The sequence below is a fragment of the Euprymna scolopes genome, chromosome 17 (assembly GCF_053919585.1).
Source record: "Euprymna scolopes isolate OS-2025 chromosome 17, ASM5391958v1, whole genome shotgun sequence".
In the NCBI taxonomy this organism is placed as follows: Eukaryota; Metazoa; Mollusca; class Cephalopoda; order Sepiida; family Sepiolidae; genus Euprymna; species Euprymna scolopes.
In genome coordinates, this window is record NC_136498.1 from 116,584,373 (window position 1) to 116,605,628 (window position 21,256).

The 21,256-nt window shown below is 29.2% G+C and overlaps 1 protein-coding gene across 1 annotated transcript in view; it reads right to left on the reverse strand.

Moving 5' to 3' along the window:
- Positions 1 to 21,256, reverse strand: part of LOC145297060 (sodium-coupled monocarboxylate transporter 1-like) — an 80,968-nt gene that overhangs the window by 32,548 nt on the left and 27,164 nt on the right. The window contains exon 2 of the mRNA XM_080143287.1: positions 8,038 to 8,200. Coding sequence (XP_079999413.1) covers positions 8,038 to 8,200 — 163 coding nt within the window. The remainder of the gene's footprint in view (positions 1 to 8,037; positions 8,201 to 21,256) is intronic.

The following is a 21,256-nucleotide window of genomic DNA, read 5'->3' on the forward strand; positions in this document are numbered from 1 at the left end:
GTTCTCTTCAACGGGTGAAAATTTATAATCCATAATTCTGAGCCTGAATCGAGTTGCAGTGTCATTTTTGCAGTTTTTAGGTAGCTCTTATTTGCTACTTTTGCTCTGCAATATGAGGCCTTGTGATCTGATCGCTTGCATAGGTCACACGTTATTTTCTTTCGGTACTAACATGCATTGTACCCATGAGGTCCTCCATATTTTCTACAAGGGATCTTAGGATTTTGTCTATCCTGATAATTTAGTGAAGGGTTCTTTTTGTCGTTTGGTGTCTTTTATTTTTGGAGCGTATCTTTTTAATGTGAGCGATACCTGCTTCCTCTATGTTTCGGGAATCTTGATTCACTGCCACGAACCGCTGACAATCTTCAGCCAGTTTCTGAAGCGTCAAATCAGGTTCTAATTCCAATTTATTTAGAGCACGACGTCTTATATCGACGTCTTTTGTGGCCATCAAACATTGTGTGCACATTAGGCATTTGTAATTGTCCGCAGTTAATGACGATAACTAGAAATCGTCAGTGCTTATTAACTATAGATGCAAAAGTCGTATAGTCCTGACTCTCCTTATGTGTAAGATTAATGTACTTCCATCTTTTATGGAAAAGGCTTGTCTTTGTACAGTATAACTCTATTAACAGTTTGACTGCCTAGACCAACGACAATTCGTTAGTTTTTCTTGGTTAAATATAGTCCCCGAATTTGTTGTGTGCAGATGTATCCAAACCTTCTTTTGATCTGTCCACGAACTGTAATCAATCTTAAAAAGGTCTTCAAATCTTCTGAAATATGCTCCAAACGTTAGGTCATCCTCAGGAGCATAGTGAAATGTATCAATAGCTCACCATATCGCATTTTGGGAAAAAGCCATGCTAGTTTCATCTCCGCTGTTCTTATTCATTAAAACTTGCGTTATCAAATCCATTTTTTATCTGACTGGTTTTGTTGCTCTAACTAATTTTTTCAATTCCAATATTGGTTCGTTCATTTATTTCTTTTCTCTTTCCTCGAAGTATTTCATTAAATTTAACTGCTTCTCACCCATCTGTTTTTTATTGTCAGTTGCTTATCGCCGTTTTGTTTCTGTACTGTCAATTGTTCTTCTCTGAACTTTATTTCAAGTTGTAATTGTTGACTTTGTTGGAATTTCACCATTTCTAACATCTGTTTTGCAAAATCGCCCATTTTGCTTTTTGAAAGATTTAGAATTACTTAATATTACAAAATGAGTTTTTTTTCAGAAACAACACAGTTCGTTGATTTACTTTCCCGACAGTACCAACTCTACAGAAAAAAAAACCTTCACATAATTCGTACCTGATTATTTAACGCATATTTTTTTCATATATTTATTTCCTCGTGTGGAAATTTTCCTAAGAAAATAATTCAGCGTTTGCGTTTATACACAAAATAGTAGATTGAGTTTACCTTTTTTCAATTTTCGTAACGTTTAGGGACTGGGTTCAATTCCTTGTTGATCCTACACATTTGTTCTTTTTTCCTTTATAGTTTATAGTATTTATTTAATATTGGCTATAGTTTTTGATCTCTGTGCGAAGAGAATATCATATTTTCTCGTTAAAACTTTATTTTGTCATGCTTAGCGAAATCGTGTTTTTATTTCTTCTTCGACGTGCAATCCGTCGATCAAAGAAATGTTTATTTTAATCGGCTTCAAATACGAAATACTTTTAATTGTGCGGATGCTCGTTTTAGCAAATAAAATAAAATATACTATCATTTATTTTGCTGTATTTGCGTGAGTTTTTTCTTCTTTTTCCAACACGAATGCCTTTTAACCATAAGTATTAGCGAGACATACTTTTTAGAACGACAAATGTTTTTCAACATTACTTGTATTTATAGAGATGAAAAAACATTTTTTGTACTTACTGAAAACGTTGAATCAGTAGTAGTAATTCTCAACTCATTTGTTTTATGAGTTCTGTTTTAACTCGTAGTTACGCTTGTTGTCGCTTTTTAACAGCAAGATAAGCCTTTTGATGACGTCTTTGTAAAATCTTTTTTTCGACAAATATTGTTGGCCTTCTTTTTCGAAGTCTTCTTTATACCGTGTTTTTAGATTTTTATGATCAAATGTTGTTTTTATGATCGAATGTTGTTTTTATGATCAAATGTTGATTTTTATGATCAAATGTTGATTTTTATGATCGAATGTTGTTTTTATGATCGAATGTTGTTTTTATGATCGAATGTTGATTTTTATGATCGAATGTTGATTTTTATGATCGAATGTTGTTTTTATGATCGAATGTTGATTTTTATGATCAAATGTTGATTTTTATGATCGAATGTTGTTTTTTATGATCAAATGTTGATTTTTATGATCAAATGTTGATTTTTATGATCAAATGTTGATTTTTATGATCGAATGTTGTTTTTTTTCCCCCAAGACAAGTAGTTTTTCCAGTTCTTCGCCAAACTTTTGAAAAGAAATACTTTTGAAGTTTCGAATTTCCCCCGAGTGTAGGAAAAAAATTATTTAGAATTTCCACGTGCGTTCTTTTTTCTTGAATTCTTTTGGTTGTCAAATGTTGTTTTCAAATGGCTGTTTTCTTTTTTAGAGTGAGTCCTTGCCCGAATATTCGTCATCCAGTTGTTGTAAAAAATTGTTGTAGATTAATCCGAGAAGTTCTTGGATCATCCTCGTCAGCCAGTTGTTATAGACCCATTCTAGGGGTCACAAATGAAAGAAACCACAAGTAGTGTAACGTGTATAAAATATAATATGTATTTATCATAAAGAATACGGGAGCCACCAAAGTGGTATGAGAGGAACGTGTTCGTAGCATGCGGTTAAACATGGTATAAATGTCTCCATTTAGTCTCTGAAACCAGTGGTATTCATAGAACTGGTTGATTCCACTTAGTTCTCAAATAGGGGTGATTTATACTCACAACAGTTATAAAGTATAAAATTTCATTTATGTTATGAAGCATATATTTATATTTATGTTAATAAGTATAAATTTCCATCTATGTTATTATGCAAATAACTGTAATAATGTTATTTTGCATAAAAATGCATTAGTGTTATTAAGCATATAATTGTGTTAATGCGATTAAACATAAATTGTAATTATATTATTAAGCATATAATTGTATAATTGTATCTATGCTATGAGGTATAGAATTTTATTACTATTATTATTAAGTATATAATTTTATTTAAGTTTTTAAGTATATAATTCTGTTAAGCATATAGTTGTATTTTTGTTATTAATCATATAATTGTATTTGTGTTATTAATCATATAATTGTATTTCTGTTATTAATCATATAATTGTATTTTTGTTATTAATCATATAATTGTATTTTTTTAATTAATCATATACTTGTATTTGTGTTATTAATCATATAATTGTATTTGTGTTATTAATCATATAATTGTATTTTTGTTATTAATCATATAACTGTATTTTTGTTATTAATCATATAATTGTATTTGTGTTATTAATCATATAATTGTATTTTTGTTATTAATCATATAATTGTATTTTTGTTATTAACCATATAATTGTATTTGTGTTATTAATCATATAATTGTATTTGTGTTACTAATCATATAATTGTATTTGTGTTATTAATCATATAATTGTATTTGTGTTATTAATCATATAATTGTATTTTTGTTATTAACCATATAATCGTATTTGTGTTATTAATCATATAATTGTATTTGTGTTATTAATCACATAATTGTATTTTTGTTATTAATCATATAATTGTATTTTTGTTATTAATCATTTAATTGTATTTGTGTTATTAATCATATAATTGTATTTTTGTTATTAATCATATAATTGTATTTGTGTTATTAATCATATAATTGTATTTGTGTTATTAATCATATAATTGTATTTGTGTTATTAATCATATAATTGTATTTGTGTTATTAATCATATAATTGTATTTGTGTTATTAATCATATAATTGTATTTTTGTTATTAATCATATAATTGTATTTGTGTTATTAATCACAAAATTGTATTTTTTTTATTAATCATATAATTGTATTTTTGTTATTAATCATTTAATTGTATTTGTGTTATTAATCATATAATTGTATTTTTGTTATTAATCATATTATTGTATTTTTGTTATTAATCATATAATTGTATTTTTGTTATTAATCATATAATTGTATTTGTGTTATTAATCATATAATTGTATTTGTGTTATTAATCATATAATTGTATTTTTGTTATTAATCATATAATTGTATTTTTGTAATTAATCATATAATTGTCTTTGTGTTATTAATAATACAATTGTATTTTTGTTATTACTCATATAATTGTATTTGTGTTATTAATCATATAATTGTATTTTTGGTATTAATCATATAATTGTATTTTTTTTATTAATCATACAATTGTATTTTTTTATTAATCATATAATTGTATTTTTGTTATTAATCATATAATTGTATTTTTGGTATTAATCATATAATTGTATTTTTGTTATTAATAATACAATTGTATTTTTGTTATTACTCATATAATTGTATTTGTGTTATTAATAATATAATTGTATTTTTGTTATTAATCATATAATTGTATTTTTGTTATTAACCATATAATTGTATTTTTGTTATTAATCATATAATTGTATTTTTTTTATTAATCATATAATTGTATTTTTGTTATTAATCATATAATTGTAATTGTGTTATTAATCATATAATTGTATTTGTGTTATTAATCATATAATTGTAATTGTGTTATTAATCATATAATTGTAATTGTGTTATTAATCATATAATTGTAATTGTGTTATTAATCATATAATTGTAATTGTGTTATTAATCATATAATTGCTTATGTTTTAAGCATATAATTGTTTATGTTTTTAAGCATATAATTGTTTGTGTTGTAAGCATATACTTGTTTATGTTTTTAAACATATAATTGTATATGTTTTAAGCATATAATTGTTTGTGGTTTAAGCATCTAATTGTTTATGTTTTAAGCATCTAATTGTTTATGTTTTTAAGTATATAATTGTTTATGTTTTTAAGCATATAATTTTAATGTTTTTAAGCATATAATTGTTTATTTTTTAAGCATATAATTCTTTATGTTTTAAGCATATAATTGTTTATGTTTTTAAGCATATAATTGTTTATGTTTTTGAAGCATATAATTGTTTATGTTTTTAAGCATATAATTATGTTTATGTTTGTAAGCATATAATTGTTTATGTTTTAAGGGCATAATTGTTTATGTTTTATGCCTATAATTGTTTATGTTTTAAGCATATAATTGGTTATGTTTTAAGCATATAATTGTTCATGTTTTTATGCATATAATTGTTTATGTTTTATAGCATATAATCGTTGATGTTTTAAGCATATAAATGTTTATATTTTTGAGCATATAATTGTTTATGTTTTAAGCATATAATTGTTTATGTTTTTAAGCATATAATTGTTTGTGTTGTAAGCATATACTTGTTTATGTTTTTAAACATATAATTGTATATGTTTTAAGCATATAATTGTTTGTGGTTTAAGCATCTAATTGTTTATGTTTTAAGCATCTAATTGTTTATGTTTTTAAGTATATAATTGTTTATGTTTTTAAGCATATAATTTTAATGTTTTTAAGCATATAATTGTTTATTTTTTAAGCATATAATTCTTTATGTTTTAAGCATATAATTGTTTATGTTTTTAAGCATATAATTGTTTATGTTTTTGAAGCATATAATTGTTTATGTTTTTAAGCATATAATTATGTTTATGTTTGTAAGCATATAATTGTTTATGTTTTAAGGGCATAATTGTTTATGTTTTATGCCTATAATTGTTTATGTTTTAAGCATATAATTGGTTATGTTTTAAGCATATAATTGTTCATGTTTTTATGCATATAATTGTTTATGTTTTATAGCATATAATCGTTGATGTTTTAAGCATATAAATGTTTATATTTTTGAGCATATAATTGTTTATGTTTTAAGCATATAATTGTTTATGTTTTTAAGCATACACTTGTTCATGTTTTTAAGCATATAATTGTTTATGTTTTTAAACATATAATTTTTTATGTTTGAAGGACATAATTGTTTATTTTTTAAGCATATAATTGTTTATGTTTTAAGCAATAATTGGTTATGTTTTAAGCATATAATTGTTTATGTTTTTATGCATATAATTGCATATAATCGTTGATGTTTTAAGCATATAAATGTTTATATTTTTGAGCATATAATTGTTTATATTTTAAGCATATAATTATTTATGTTTTTAAGCATACACTTGTTCATGTTTTTAAGCATATAATTGTTTATGTTTTAAACATATAATTGTTTATGTTTTAAGGACATAATTGTTTATGTTTTAAGCCTATAATTGGTTATGTTTTAAGCATATAATTGGTTATGTTTTAAGCATATAATTGTTTATGTTTTTATGCATATAATTGTTTATGTTTTATAGCATATAATCGTTGATGTTTTAAGCATATAAATGTTTATATTTTTGAGCATATAATTGTTTATGTTTTAAGCATATAATTGTTTATGTTTTTAAGCATACACTTGTTCATGTTTTTAAGCATATAATTATGTTTATGTTTGTAAGCATATAATTATGTTTATGTTTTTAAGCATATAATGATATTTATATTATAAATCATACGGCATATTATTGTATTTATGTTATTAAGCATACAATTGTATATATGTTCAATACTCTCGTTCAGTCTTGAAAGACAAAAGATACCCCTTGTATGGAAGGGTAGCGACATCACCAAACATACTTCTCCTTAATCGGCACTCCTCTAGTCCAGTGGAAAGAATGTCGGGAGGCACACACAACACTGCACGTCCTAAATGGTCACCCCTCTAATACTGGCACGGTCTATTGTTGCTTAACTTATATGATCTGACAGGAATCATATATAAAAGTGGTGGACGAATGTCTGTTTGAAATAGACATTTGTTGATGTCATTTGCGGGCGCCGCTCTCGTTGTTCGATGGGTAGAACTGCCGACTATCAATACGATGGTGCTAGGTTAAAGCTGCACTGATGAGTTATGATACAACGAAACAGTACTGTGGATGACTATATATATATATATATATATATATATATATATATATATAGAGAGAGAGAGAGAGAGAGAGAGAGAGAAAGAGAGAGAGATAGAGAGAAAAAATAAATGACAAAAAACTATATTCCAAAATTCATGATGTTCAGCATCTTAAAATTTATACGTTTAATTCAGTTGACTTTTACAATTCTTGACAGTATCTATTTCGTAGAGCAAAATCAATCACTTAATTATTATATCAATCAGTGAATCTATTATGCCCTTAACTCAGCAGAAGAAATAGCAACAATCAATCCGTCAAAAGGAAATAAAATGTGATTTGACTTGATTAAAATCCGAAAATTGGAAGAGAAGCTGCATATACATTCTCAGAAATATATATATATATATATATATATATATATATATATATATATATATATATATATATATATATATATATATATATATATATATATATTTGTTTACTGTTTTTTCGGGGAAAGAATTCCAACAAAGTGCTCGATTACAAAGAAAATTTTTTTCGATATAAGAGCCTAATATTTATTTATTTAACTGTACAGAAGTTCAGCAAAACATTGGTACCGTCGGTTTCAAGCCCAACATAAAGGGGACCAGTTAATGGTAAAACGTAAATGATGTTAGGCTCTCGTCAGAGAAACAACATGGCTGACGAGAGCCTAACATCATTTACGTTTTACCATTAACTGGTCCCCTTTATGTTGGGCTTGAAACCGACGGTACCAATGTTTTTTCTGTACTTCTGTACCATATATATATATATATATATATATATATATATATATATATATATATATAATCTGTCCCGTTACTGTTAGACATGGCTGGTATGTTACACATAAACCGTAACATTTTGATTGCTCTTGTAAAAGTTTTTTTTTTTTTCACAGATCGGGTGGGGTTGGACTACAGAAACTTATGAATATTTGTAATTACCTTCATGTTCCGGTTGGCTACGATGAACTCAGAAGTTGTTTTTTGACCTCGGAACGCATAGTAAACCCCGATGCCGAGTGAAATCACGAGTGTAAATGCAAATACGACATAATCAATCACGCTCAAATGATATCGCGTATCCGTGTCCATCGTGATCGGTTTCCTGTGCAAAAGAGAAAAGAAAAAAACATATTTTTTAAAATTTATTAAATTCACCAGAAGTGAACTGTGAAAAAAAAACTGTTAGCCCTTATTTTACTATTTAGATATAAGATAAATGTATGTTTATAAATTTATGAACAATCCAGACACAACCGGAAGCGACTGTACAGCTTCACCTTTATTGATTCAATACATGCATATATGTGCAATTATACACACATTTTATCATATTTTACATGTAATATGTTCTTACTTGCGTAGCATATCCGTGTTGCAATATTTTGGGAAGTTCTCCCCTTCGTCAGGTGTGTATTGTAAACTGAGCGAATTCCGCAAAAATTGGAAGTTAATTTATTTGTTTCAGATATATAACTTGGCAATGTATAACTATTTAGATCTTGTATTATATTACGTATGTATAATTATGTTTATTTTTTAATAAAAAGTGATCTGATTTTTATTATTTGATTATTCATTTTTTTTTGGACGAGTTTTTAAAATTCAGGTTGCAATTGTTTCTTCTTTCTTTTTTGTTCTTCAATTTTTATTGCTTTTATTATTTGCTATGTTTGCGAGTCGTTTAGCGACATATTTATTATGCTATTTAGATTGTACTTTATTTTTTAGTTATGTTTCTAATTCTATATGCGTGTATATTATTTTTATGCTTTTGATAAAAGTTTAATGGTATAGAGTCCAGTGGCAAGGATAAGTCGAGGACGACTGGAAACAATGCCAACATAAGCAGAGAGCACCTAGGAGTCCCAAATGGTCACCCATTTAGTACTGACCAGGTTCAACGTTGCTATCCAGCGGGAACCGGTGTGTCAACGTGATTATGCCGTACTTATTTATATATATGAATTCGACATATATGGGCTTGTTGTTTCTGTAGTGGACTCGTTGTAGGGCATATGTGAACGGTGAGTATGGCTGCTAAATTGGGTAGTTGCCTTGCTGTATTGATTGGAGGTAGGTTGTCTATGGAATTTATGATAGGAGATGAGGTTTGTCATGAGGTTGTGCATGTGATGACCGTGGTGAAATAAAAGTTGTCTGTCTATCTTACATGGCTTTCTTGGTGTTAATTATTTTGTTAGTTTTGTTAGTTTTGGTGATGTGGTAGATGTTATCGATCATATGCATATGCATTTAATGATGAATTTTTCAGCTTTAATTGGTGCTTGTTGTTCAAGTGTAGGTATTCGTACTTGTCATTCTTTTGTGTATTGCTTTTGTATTTAGTTGTTCTGAAAGTGAGCAGTTGTATTTTATAAAATCTGGTGATTATTTTGTGGTATTGGATTTTATCTTGGATCATACATGTACCGGCCAGTAGAGTAAAGTATAGGTAAAGCATGTATGAAAATTTAATTTTCTTTTTACTAGGGAGTCACCTCTTATCAAGGCCCGCAGGCCAATCGAGGATGAAGGTTAAAGAGTGGCTGGTGGTCATCAGAACAACAGCGTAGCAATCGTTAGTGGTGAAAATTGGGTATAATTTGATTATTTAAGAGCACGGCTCAACAAGAACTTGTTTACATTAGACTTGAAGATGATCATATTGTAGTTGGTCGAAAAGCAGTTCCGAAGTGGGTAGCTCTAAAAAATAAGCTTTGTTCATGGAATCTGCATCTAGATTTTGATGCAGTTAGAGAGTAGGGGGAATTGTCGATAGTGGTTATAGCTAGTTGAGTGGTGTTTGTGAAAGTTCGTCAAGGGGGACCATAGATTGGAGCTCAGTCGAGAACTTGCCATGAAAATAATGATAGATCAGAGACGTCTCTTCTGTGGGAAAGAGACTGCACGGTATTCAGTGTAGGGTGAATTGGAGTCATTCGGGTAACATTTGAGTGGAACCGCCACTGTTTGTAATATTTTTTAGAGGCTGCATATCATTTGTTGCTGTGGCATTTTCCAGCCGTAATTTAATGTAAAGAGATGTTGATATTCTTTTGTTGTGAGATTTAACTGTGTCATCTAGAAATGGAATGGGTTATATGAGTGTTCCATACTTAATTTGATCGTACTATTAGTGTTGTTGGTGTGTTGTTGGTGTGTTGTTGGTGTGTTGTTGGAAGTCTGTTGGGTTTGTAAGTCCATGTAACCAAATAAAGAAAGTGTCGTTAATATAGCGGTATTAGTGCGATGTTTTAGAGTAGTTGGGCTTCTGATATATTGATGGGTATGCTGACATAGTTAGAGGGCATCTTTATGCTCGTATGCCTTTGTTTTAAAGGTAATTTTGGTTGTTGAATTGAAAGTTATTGTGTGTGAGGATGAAGCCAGAGTTGCACTAAAAGGTTATATTGACTGTTTGGTAATCTACTACCGGTCTCATCCATTTTATTTATTTATTTATTTTTGAATGCAGGTGAAACCATTACTAAGGAGAAGCACTGTAAACAAATGAATGAACTGCATTAGAAACTTCGACAAAAACACACAGCATTAGTCAACAGAAAAGGCCCAATTCTTCTCACCGACAATGCCCGACCGCTCGTTGCTAAACCGACCGTGCAGAAGGTGAACGAATTGGGCTACAAAACTCTGTCTCAACCACCATACTCTCCAGACCTCTCAACTACCGGCTACCACTTTCTCAGTCATCTCGACAACTTTCTGTGTGATAAATGCTAAAAAAAAACAAACCCTAAGCGATATCAAAAACGGCTTCAGCAACTTCATCGCCACCAGAATGCAAGCCTTTTATGTTTTAAATACACTTGTTTTGCGTTGGCAAAAGGTACTTATTTCGGTCGATAAATTTTTGTTAGAGCCGAGATATGTTCATCTGAATTTAAAAGTTAAAAACCGCAAAAACTTTCTTGTCAACCTGATACTAACATGGTTACAACTTTATCCCTTACGGCGCAATGTATTCTACATGTTTTCATATTTTAGCTGACTAATCAAACTACATTTTAGACATTTATATAGTTGCAGACTGTTATCCCCATCTTCATAGTTGTTTCCAAACGTTTCGGCCAACTATTCCTATGGCCTTCGCCAGGTCGTTAACCACGACAGCATAGGAATGCTGAGTCTCTTAACTGTATCCTCAGTAATTACTGCCTTCCATAGTTGTTGTTGTCTCACCACGTTTTGGCCAATTCATCCCCTGACCTGCTTTGGGTAGGATTGAAACCACTATCTTCAGACAGTGCTCATCTGAAACTGAAATGGACAAACGAAAGAAGTCTTATTTGTTTTGTTATTCGTATATTCATTGATTTTTCCATTATTTTTTTTAATCACTATACAAATCAGTAAATGTGAACTTACTGTTTGATGTAACCGTGATGGGTTATTTCGAGATAACATCTCTTTTTCAAAAGAAAAGGGATCAAAGAATGTCCCTAAAAAATGAAAAACATTGTAATATCGTAAGGCAGAAGTGGATGTCAGAACGGGAGAATTGTAAAGAAGAAAAGGGTTTATGCATAAGTTTCTATATTTATATTACTATAGACATTTCCATTTTTTATTTATTTTATTTATTTATTTTATTTATTTATTTAATTTATTTATTTATTTTATTTATTTATTTTATTTTATTTATTTATTTATTTTATTTATCTATTTTATTTATTTATAAATATTATTTATTTTATTTATTTCATTCATTTTATTTATTTCTTTATTTTATTTATTTATAAATATTATTTATTTATTTATTTTTAATTTATTTATGTATTTATTTATTGAACCTTTTTTATTTTATTTTTTTTAATTCCTTGATTTAAATGTTTTTTTTTATTTTTTAGCGAACGAGATATCGATTATCATTTAAATTCTCACCGGAAGTAAGTAATGCTGTGTATTCGTAATGGAGACAGCGTTAATGTAAAACCTGTTAAGTTTTTTGTGCGTCAATAAAATAGGCTGATCTTTTTTTTTTTTATATGTTTGTTTATTAATATCTTATTTAAAAAAAATATACATAATTGTAATATGATACCGAATGTTAATAGTCCGTGCATTGTCATGGCAACGCGTTAAGAATCTAATCTAAACAAGTAGAAAGAGTTTACGTGTAGGATTTCTTAATATCATCACTGTTAATATAGACATTTTCATTTATATACTTATTTATCTATTTAATTATTTTTTAAAACTCTCTCTTTGTCTACTCTTTGATTCATTATTTAGATTTCTTTTTCTTTTTACATTTTAGCGAACCAGTGGTTATTTAAATTCCATACGGAAATGAGAGAAGCTTTAAGTCTATAATGCAAACAGCGTTTAATGTTAAATCCATTCGGATTTCTATTATGTTGTGTGTATCTAAAAGTTCATTTTTTTTAAATTGAGGTGAACACTGGGATATTTCAATTAAAAGTCAAATATGAACAGGTAAAATTATAGATAAATAAAAGGCGAATCAAATGGGGTATAGGTTGTCTAAATAGTTACATTCAATTTAGCTTAAATTTGCGGCTTTTGAAAAAAATGACAAGTGCTGTAATTCTTTTTGTCGCCACTGTATATATATATATATATATATATATATATATATATATATATATATATATATATATATATATATGGCAATTAAGCTCCATTGCTATAAGCATGATGAATCCTAGCATGGATGAAACGCGGAATATTCTGTGTAGCTTAATTGCCATATATATTTTATAACTTACTACCTAGCTCTACCTACGTATTCACCACTGTTGAAATAAATATTTAAAGTTTACGCATAAATTTATACTTTCGTATATTAATTTATGTGATTAAATCAAGTAATCATATATATATATATATATATATATAGAGAGAGAGAGAGAGAGAGAGATAGATAGATAGATAGATAGATAGATAGATAGATAAAATATTTCCGTATGCTCGAATATTTTATCTTAAATTCTACGCAACGCAATTATGCAGAATATAGAAACTATGCATTAATAGAATTCAGCATAACCAATCATCTAATTAGAAACCACGAAAAATGCATGTGCATATATATATATATATATATATATATATATATATATATATATATATATATATATACTAGCAAACCGCTCGGCATTGCCCGATCGTAGGATACGCTGTATTAATGCAGATTTCGTATTTATCATCTTCTATCTATTTCTTCTTCTTCTTCTTCTTCTTCTTCTTCTTCTCTTCTATCTTCTTCTTCTTCTTCTTCTTTTCTTTCTTTTCTTCTTTTCTATATATTAATTTGATTGCAGAAATTCCCCTCTGGACCAAATTACGATAGGCTTGCAATGACAGATGCCACATATGTATTTATTGCGTCTAAACTTTTACCCACCATCTTATACAACTTATGAGCACCGTTACAAACACATTTATTAGATATAATACAATCTTATCTTATTTCCTAGGAGCGACATTATCACGATTGCCAAGACCTAAAGACGAAGTAGCTCATATCTCCCCCTCTAACTGAAAAGTCCTCCCACTCTCCTAAACAAGACCGGGTACTTCTACAAACATTATACCTATATTGACCTGACACCGTTATGAACTGGATTGCACACTCATACACTTACAATTACCAGTACACTTCAATATTCAAAAATACTGATTTCTCCCTCCATAACAGTCCGCCTATTGCCATTGGCTGCAACGATGACATTCTATGATTCTGGATTATATGCAAACATACAAAAAAAAAAAAAACGAACACCGACACTACGACAGTTCAATCGCCACACATTGTTATACATCATTTATTCCATTTAAACTTACACAAGCCATCACGCATTGCTATAAATCATTTCGTTACTTTAAATTTACACATTCCGTTTCTGTGAATCATTTAATCACTTTAGAGTTACACATGCCAGTTCCCATGACTTGCATTACCTTTATTTACATTTTGTTTGAACTAAAACAATTACGTCGCAGCTTTCGATACATCATATCCTGTTTTAGCGTCCTATATTTACCTCAATTACACTTTAACCAACTAGAAAGCATTAAAAAATAATTAGCACCACATACAATATACTACACATTTCTTGTATTTTTTGTTTCCTTATATAATTTTTCTTGCATCTGGAAGGGAGGGGGTTAGGGTTGAGGTTAAGGGTTAGGGGTTAGGGTTAGGGTAAGGGTTAGGGTTAGGGGTTAGGGTTAGGGGTAGGGTAAGGTTTAGGGTTAGGGTTGAGGTTAGGGTTAGGGGTTAGGGTAAGGGTTAGGGTTAGGGTTGGGGTTGGGGTTAGGGGTTAGGGTTAGGGTTAGGGGTTAGGGTTAGGGGTTAGTCTAAGGGTTAGGGTTCATTATTTAGAAATGTTCGGTCGCGTGTTTTGCTCTTTTTTTTTCGTTTATAAAACTTTCGATTTCTGATTAAGACCGTTACATTTGTTTTTTTTTGTCTTCTTCTTGTGGACTTTTTATTTATTATTTATTTATTTTTTTTTTTTTGGGTGGGGTATCAAATACCAAAAAAAAACTTCATTCTTTTTGGTGTGTTTACTTTTGGGGGGATTTATAGATTGTTAGATTTTATTGAAAAAGACAAAATATGTAATTTACATTTATTGTATCATTCGTTTCTTCTTTGGTGGTGGTGGTGGTGGGGAAGTTTAAGGTTTTTACTGTCCCAAATTATTACATGACTAAATGAACGAATCAGTAAACAGCTCGTTTTTTTATGTTTGTTTTTAGTGCCCAAAATTATCACATAAATAAACGATTGTTGACCAAGAGGAACTTCACTTTTTTTAATGTTGATTTTTAGCGTCCAAAATTTTCACATGACTAACTGAACGAATCTTAGTACACGAGACGATCTTCATTTTTGAATGTTGATTTTTAACATCCAAAATTTTGACATTAATAAATGGACGAATCTTAGTAGAGACGAACTTAACATTTTTAATGTTGATTTTTTAGCGTCCAAAATTAATACATTAATCGAACGAATCTGACACAAAAAGACGAACATCACTTTTTTAATGTTTGTTTTTAGCGTCCAAAATTAATACATTAATCGAACGAATCTGACACAAAAAGACGAACATCACTTTTTTAATGTTTGTTTTTAGCGTCCAAATTTATGAGATTACTAAATGAACGAATCTTAAACGAGACGAAATTCACTTTTTTAATGTTTGTTTTTAGCGTCCTACATCATGACATAAAAATTTGAACGAATCTCTTCCCACTCACAAGATAGGGTGTCTATTCTGAGAGACATTCTTAATATGGGATGTTGCTACTGACCAGAGGAGGTTGGGAGATGCGTCCCGAAAGCAGTTATTACCATGAGGACCTTGAGGAGTCGTCGCTCGTAACAATGACGCCGTCCGCATAATGCATAAGTGCCAAAGCACAATTTTCGTTCAAAAGCAACTTTTATTTTTGTGCCCCTTTTTGGGAACTAGATTCCCCCACATTAATAACCGACCTTGTGTCTAACTCTGTCCTCGAGGGGGGCAAGTAAATAGGAACAATATAAAAAAACATAAAAACTCAACAATCAAGGGGAAATAACTTTAAAAATCTTATCTGAGACAGAGAAACAAATAAACCAGAACGAAACCAGAATTTTTCCAGGGCCAAATATTACGTTTTCAAATGTATATCATATTGTCTTGCTAACCCTAACCCTAACCCGACAGAGAAGCAAGTAAACCAGAATTTTTCATTTTGATTTCATAAAATCCACACTTTTTTTTTTATTTTACTCTTTTTGACCCCCTGGGGATGCAACTAGAATTTCCCCAGGGTCAAATATTACGATTTCGGTCTTGCTTTTGGGTAATTTTCAGCAAAATCTAATGATCGGAAAAGATTTTATGTCCCGAAAAGTGTTACTTTTTGCGATTTTGGACTCTCTGAGGATGCAAACAGAATTTTCCCATGATCAAATATTACGTTTCCAGATGAATATCTATGTGGTCTTACCAATTTTTACCCCTTTTCAGCCCTGAGGACGAAACAAAAATCTTCCCAGGATAAAATATTGTTTCCAGATGAATATATAATGTTGTCTTGGTTTTGGGTAATTTTCAGCAAAAAGGTTGGAGAACATTTTATGTACCGAAAAGTGCTATTTTTGGACATTTTGACCCCCTTTGACCCCCTGAGGAAGCAACCAGAACTTTGTCAGGGTCAAATATTACGTTTTCAGATGTATATAATGTTGTCTTGTTTTGGGGTAATTTTCGGCAAAATATAATGTTCAGAAAAGATTCTATGTCCCCCAAAAGTGCTATTTTTGGCCATTTTTGACCCCTTTTGACTTTCTGAGGACGCAACCAAAATTTTTATCAAAAATCCGAGAATGTTACATTTTCTCCCTTGACTAGTTGTAACTTTATGCAAAATTTCAGAAAAATGAAATAAGTTGTTATTGAGAATTTTGGAAAATAACGGACGAACGAACGAACGAACGGACAAGAGTTAATTCTAAGATTCAAATCTGACTAAGTCGGTGACCCAATAAAATAATGCAAAGAAAAAGGATAGGAAGTAGACATGACCGCAGCAGCAGCAGCAGCAGCAGCAGCAGCAGACACATACGATACGAAAGTAGCCATCACGTGGGATGAGGAATGTGACTGCTGAAAAATATGTGATAAGTAAAGAAATATTGAACAAGGTTATAAGTTACTTTATGCCTAAATCTTGACTAATCGTCTATAATATAAAGCTGAACGTGTGTGTGTGTGTGTGTCTGTGTCTGGTCACGAATATGCTCCTATATGGTTGACATGTGAAGCGTCCTTCCAGAGCACCACCATTGGTTCCCAAGGCAATCAATCAATTTGTTTTGAAAATGGCCGATTTCACCAATGACAATAAAAATATGGGAGGGTGAAACATCGTTGATCATCATTCAATCCCAGGCAACGTCGGGTCTCCCTGCTAGTATATATATATATATATATATATATATATATATATATATATATATATATATATATATATATATATATATAGCTGTCATTCCCAAACGAAGAAGATTGTATTTATCTCACACTAACAGTATTTAAAATTAAATATGTAAATTTACTCGTGTGATTGTTCAGTAGCCGAAACTAAACAATTAATCAGAGATAGATATGTGTTCCTCAGAAGAAAACAGCTGGAGATTTTTTTTTTCCTTGGAATAATATATATATATATATATATATATATATATATATATATATATATATATATATATATATATATATATATATCTTTTATAATATAAACGTCTGTATGTGTGTCTGGTCACGAATTGGCTCCTATATGGTTGACTATTATAGAAAACTGATCACATATAATGCTAGATGTATCGAGACACAGGAATGGGTATGTTTGATCTTGCATAATGATGATTCATTAAAATTGTGGGGTCTTCGTACGCGCCTGGCCCACAAAGTATGGAAATAAAAAATTTAAAAATTAAAAAAAAAAAACGTTTACAAGTGTTTTTGATATAGATGTACATAATAATACTTTGATAAGTATGTTTTAACTTAAATAGGGATGGTATAATAAAATTGTGGGGTCTGCGTTCGCGTCTGTCCTCCATAGAATGGAAATAGGCACACATTTTAATAAAGACTTTTCATATCTATCTGCGTAAATATATTTTGATAATTATGTTTCAGTTTGAAGAAATATGGTATAATAAAATTATGGGGTGTTCGTTCACACCTGGCCTCATTAGAATGGAAATATGTCACAAAGTTTAACAAGGTTTTTTTAATATAGATCCGCAGAATATTCTGCTAAGTGTTTCAGTGTGAACAGGTATGGTATAATAAATTATGGGGTTTATCTATTTTATTTTTACTTTCATCATATTTTGCTTTGGTTTTGATGCCCTCAAATTCGAAGCTATCTCTTTATAACCCTTCATTTCCATAACCTATCATACTTTCATAAATCAGAGTCCATTTTCTGTAGCCAGTCAATGACGGGTACTTTTGCTAGTATATATATATATATATATATATATATATATATGTGTGTGTGTGTGTGTGTGTGTGTGTGTGTGTGTATATATATATATATATATATATATATATATAGTAAAACTGGTAGTTAGTAAAAACCTTTTTATTACCGTTTTATCTGTTTTAGTTACGCATGTTTCTGCTACCGAATCGTATCAACTATCCAGCAACTTCGTTAGACTTGAACAGAAGTGGTTATTATTATTTGGATAGACAATATTAGAAGAAGACGATGAAAAAAAGGGGGGGATCTCAATTTTGATCTGACAGCATTTAAGTTTTAATATTTAATAAATAAATAAACATCAAACACGGGTGAAGTTGAGTTTAATGATTTACGCAGTTGTGTGGGGGGCGGAGTAACTAAGATGCGTCCTCTTAATTTAAGTGAATTACCTATTTAAATGCAATTGCTGTAAAGGTCTTTAAGAAATTAAATAATTTAAATTAAAAATTAAATTAAAAATTAAATTAAAAATTGCAGGGTATGGATTGAATAGGTATAAAATTACAAAATATGCATGTAGGTAGATATAGGTAATAATAATAATAATAATAATAATAATAATAATAATAATAATAATAATAATAATAATAATAATAATAATAATAATAATAAAAGATAAAAGATAAAAATATAATAAAATAAAATACAACTAATAATGATAATAATGAAAATAATGATAAAAAAGATAATGATACTAACAGAGAGCGATACTAATAGAATGATAAAGATAAAAATAATAGTAAAAATGAAAGTAAAGGAAACTAGGTAGATATATACATATACATATACATAAATACGTATATATATACAGACATACATATATACATACAAATACATGAATATATATATATATATATATATATATATATATATATATATATGTATATAAATAGAGATCCGATATATATATATATATATATATATATATATATACATATATATGTATATATATATATATATATATATATATATATATAAGTATAATTAACTAGGTGTGTTCAGTACCAAATGCAACACATATACATACATTGTACACAGAAGCAAGCAAATATATATATGCATATAAACACACACACACACACACACACACACACACACACACACACACACACACATAACGGGGAGAGTGTTGGAATGGACACGCATGCTTGTAGAAGTGGAATTGTAGAAGGTAGAAAGGAGTGAATGGTGACAAAGGTTTGAATTTTGAGCAAGGGTGAAAGGTGCGAAACTGTGGTTTAAACAGAAATTTATTTTAGCATGGCGCTCGGGATTGTTGACGTGTACGGCGTGGGGATGGAATTTCTTCTCCCCAAACACCAATATCATGTACAAAAATCAACCTTTTGTTGGTTACATCAAATAGAAACAACATCTGACGAGTTGGTGAGGACAGGAAATTTTTATGGATACATAAAATCATAAAATTGCCATCCCATTAACGAAACGGCTGTAATGAAGAGATCCAAGATGAAATAAACAAAAGTTATAAAAAAGAAAAAATGTAACTCTTTGAATCTCAACTAAGTTTTTCACTATATATATATATATATATATATATATATATATATATATATATATATATACAAGCTTATACACATACATACATATAGGCATACATATACAAACATATGCATACACATACAGAAATATCAATACATATACACAAATCTAAAAAAGAAATAAAAAATATAGAAATATATATATAAATGAAAAAAGAAGATAAGATAAAAATGGGGTATAGAAGTAAGTATAATTAATTAGGCGAGTTTAGTGCCAAATATATCACATGTATCTTACTATTATGTTTCTTTATTATTTTTTCCAAGTTATCAGTACAGCTGTAAGTAAGTTTAATTGTGTGTTTTATTAAAGATCCTGTGATTAGGTGGGTGTTTATAATTTGAAAAATATTTTTACCTAGTTTGGTTTTGACCATTATATTGAAGGGGGTTAAACCAAATGACTTTTCTATATCTATTTTCTTTTTTTTTAAAGTATTTGAGGAATTCGGTTTAGCGTAATTAATGGTGAAATTTAGGTATCTACTTTCCCTAATAGCATTTTCATAGAATAGTTTGTTTGTTGAATATTTCAGGTTTAGAGGATTTTTGTTAAGTCTTTTTTCGATAGAATTGTGGATATGTTTAATGATATGTTTTAGGTGGTTTGATAGTGGGTGTATAAAGTGGATAGGTATTATCTTTGGCGTATGGTTCATATGAGTTATTCGAGAGGTTGAGAGTTATATCGAGAAAGTTGACAGTTTTTACGTTAGACTTAATATCTACTTTTAGGCATATTCTATTCATTTCCTTAGTTAATGTTTTTTCTCACATTTAGGACCATTTACATTTTCGACTACGATAAGGCCATCGTCCCTATATAGTCCTATGTTTTTGTTATTTAAATTTTTGTGATTATACAGAATAAAGAGGCCAACTAGATCAGTTGCTATTGCTGAGTCTAAGGCGCCCATTAAGATGTCAAATGATCCGGATTGATTCTTCTTATTCCATTGATTGTCTTGGCTGATTAATACCATTTTCCTAGATTTTTTAATAATGTTTAAGTCGGAAAGTAGAGAGGCGAAATCTAAAACATCATCGAACATTTCCTTTGATATAGAAGGATAATAACTTTCAATATCCAATTGAATAAAAGCTGCCTTTTTTATTTTGGATATTATTGAACTATTTAATGGTGTAATCGGTGTTAATCCATTGGTTTAATTCATATTTGGTTTTAATTTGTAGATTGATTCTTTCTAGTATATTTTACTTATTCTTCCTATTTCGGGCTTTGTGGGGTTTATAAATCCAGTTTGGGGCTTTGTTTCAAAATTGGATTTATGGCCTTTAATTAGAATGTAGGCCTCTTTCTTTGAGAGTTTTCCGACTCTGTTGCTAATGTTGAGTGCGTCAGTAATGTTTTGCTGTCTATAATCATGTCCTTAATTAGATCTGTATCTGATTTTTTATATTTGTTGATAATGTTTTCATTAAGTAGTTTTTGGTACTTTTGTTTAGGGATCTTGTAAAAGTTTTGTGTCTCATCCGCTTTGATATACAATAATTTAGAGGTGTTAATGTTCTTGACTAGTTTTTCTAGGTGG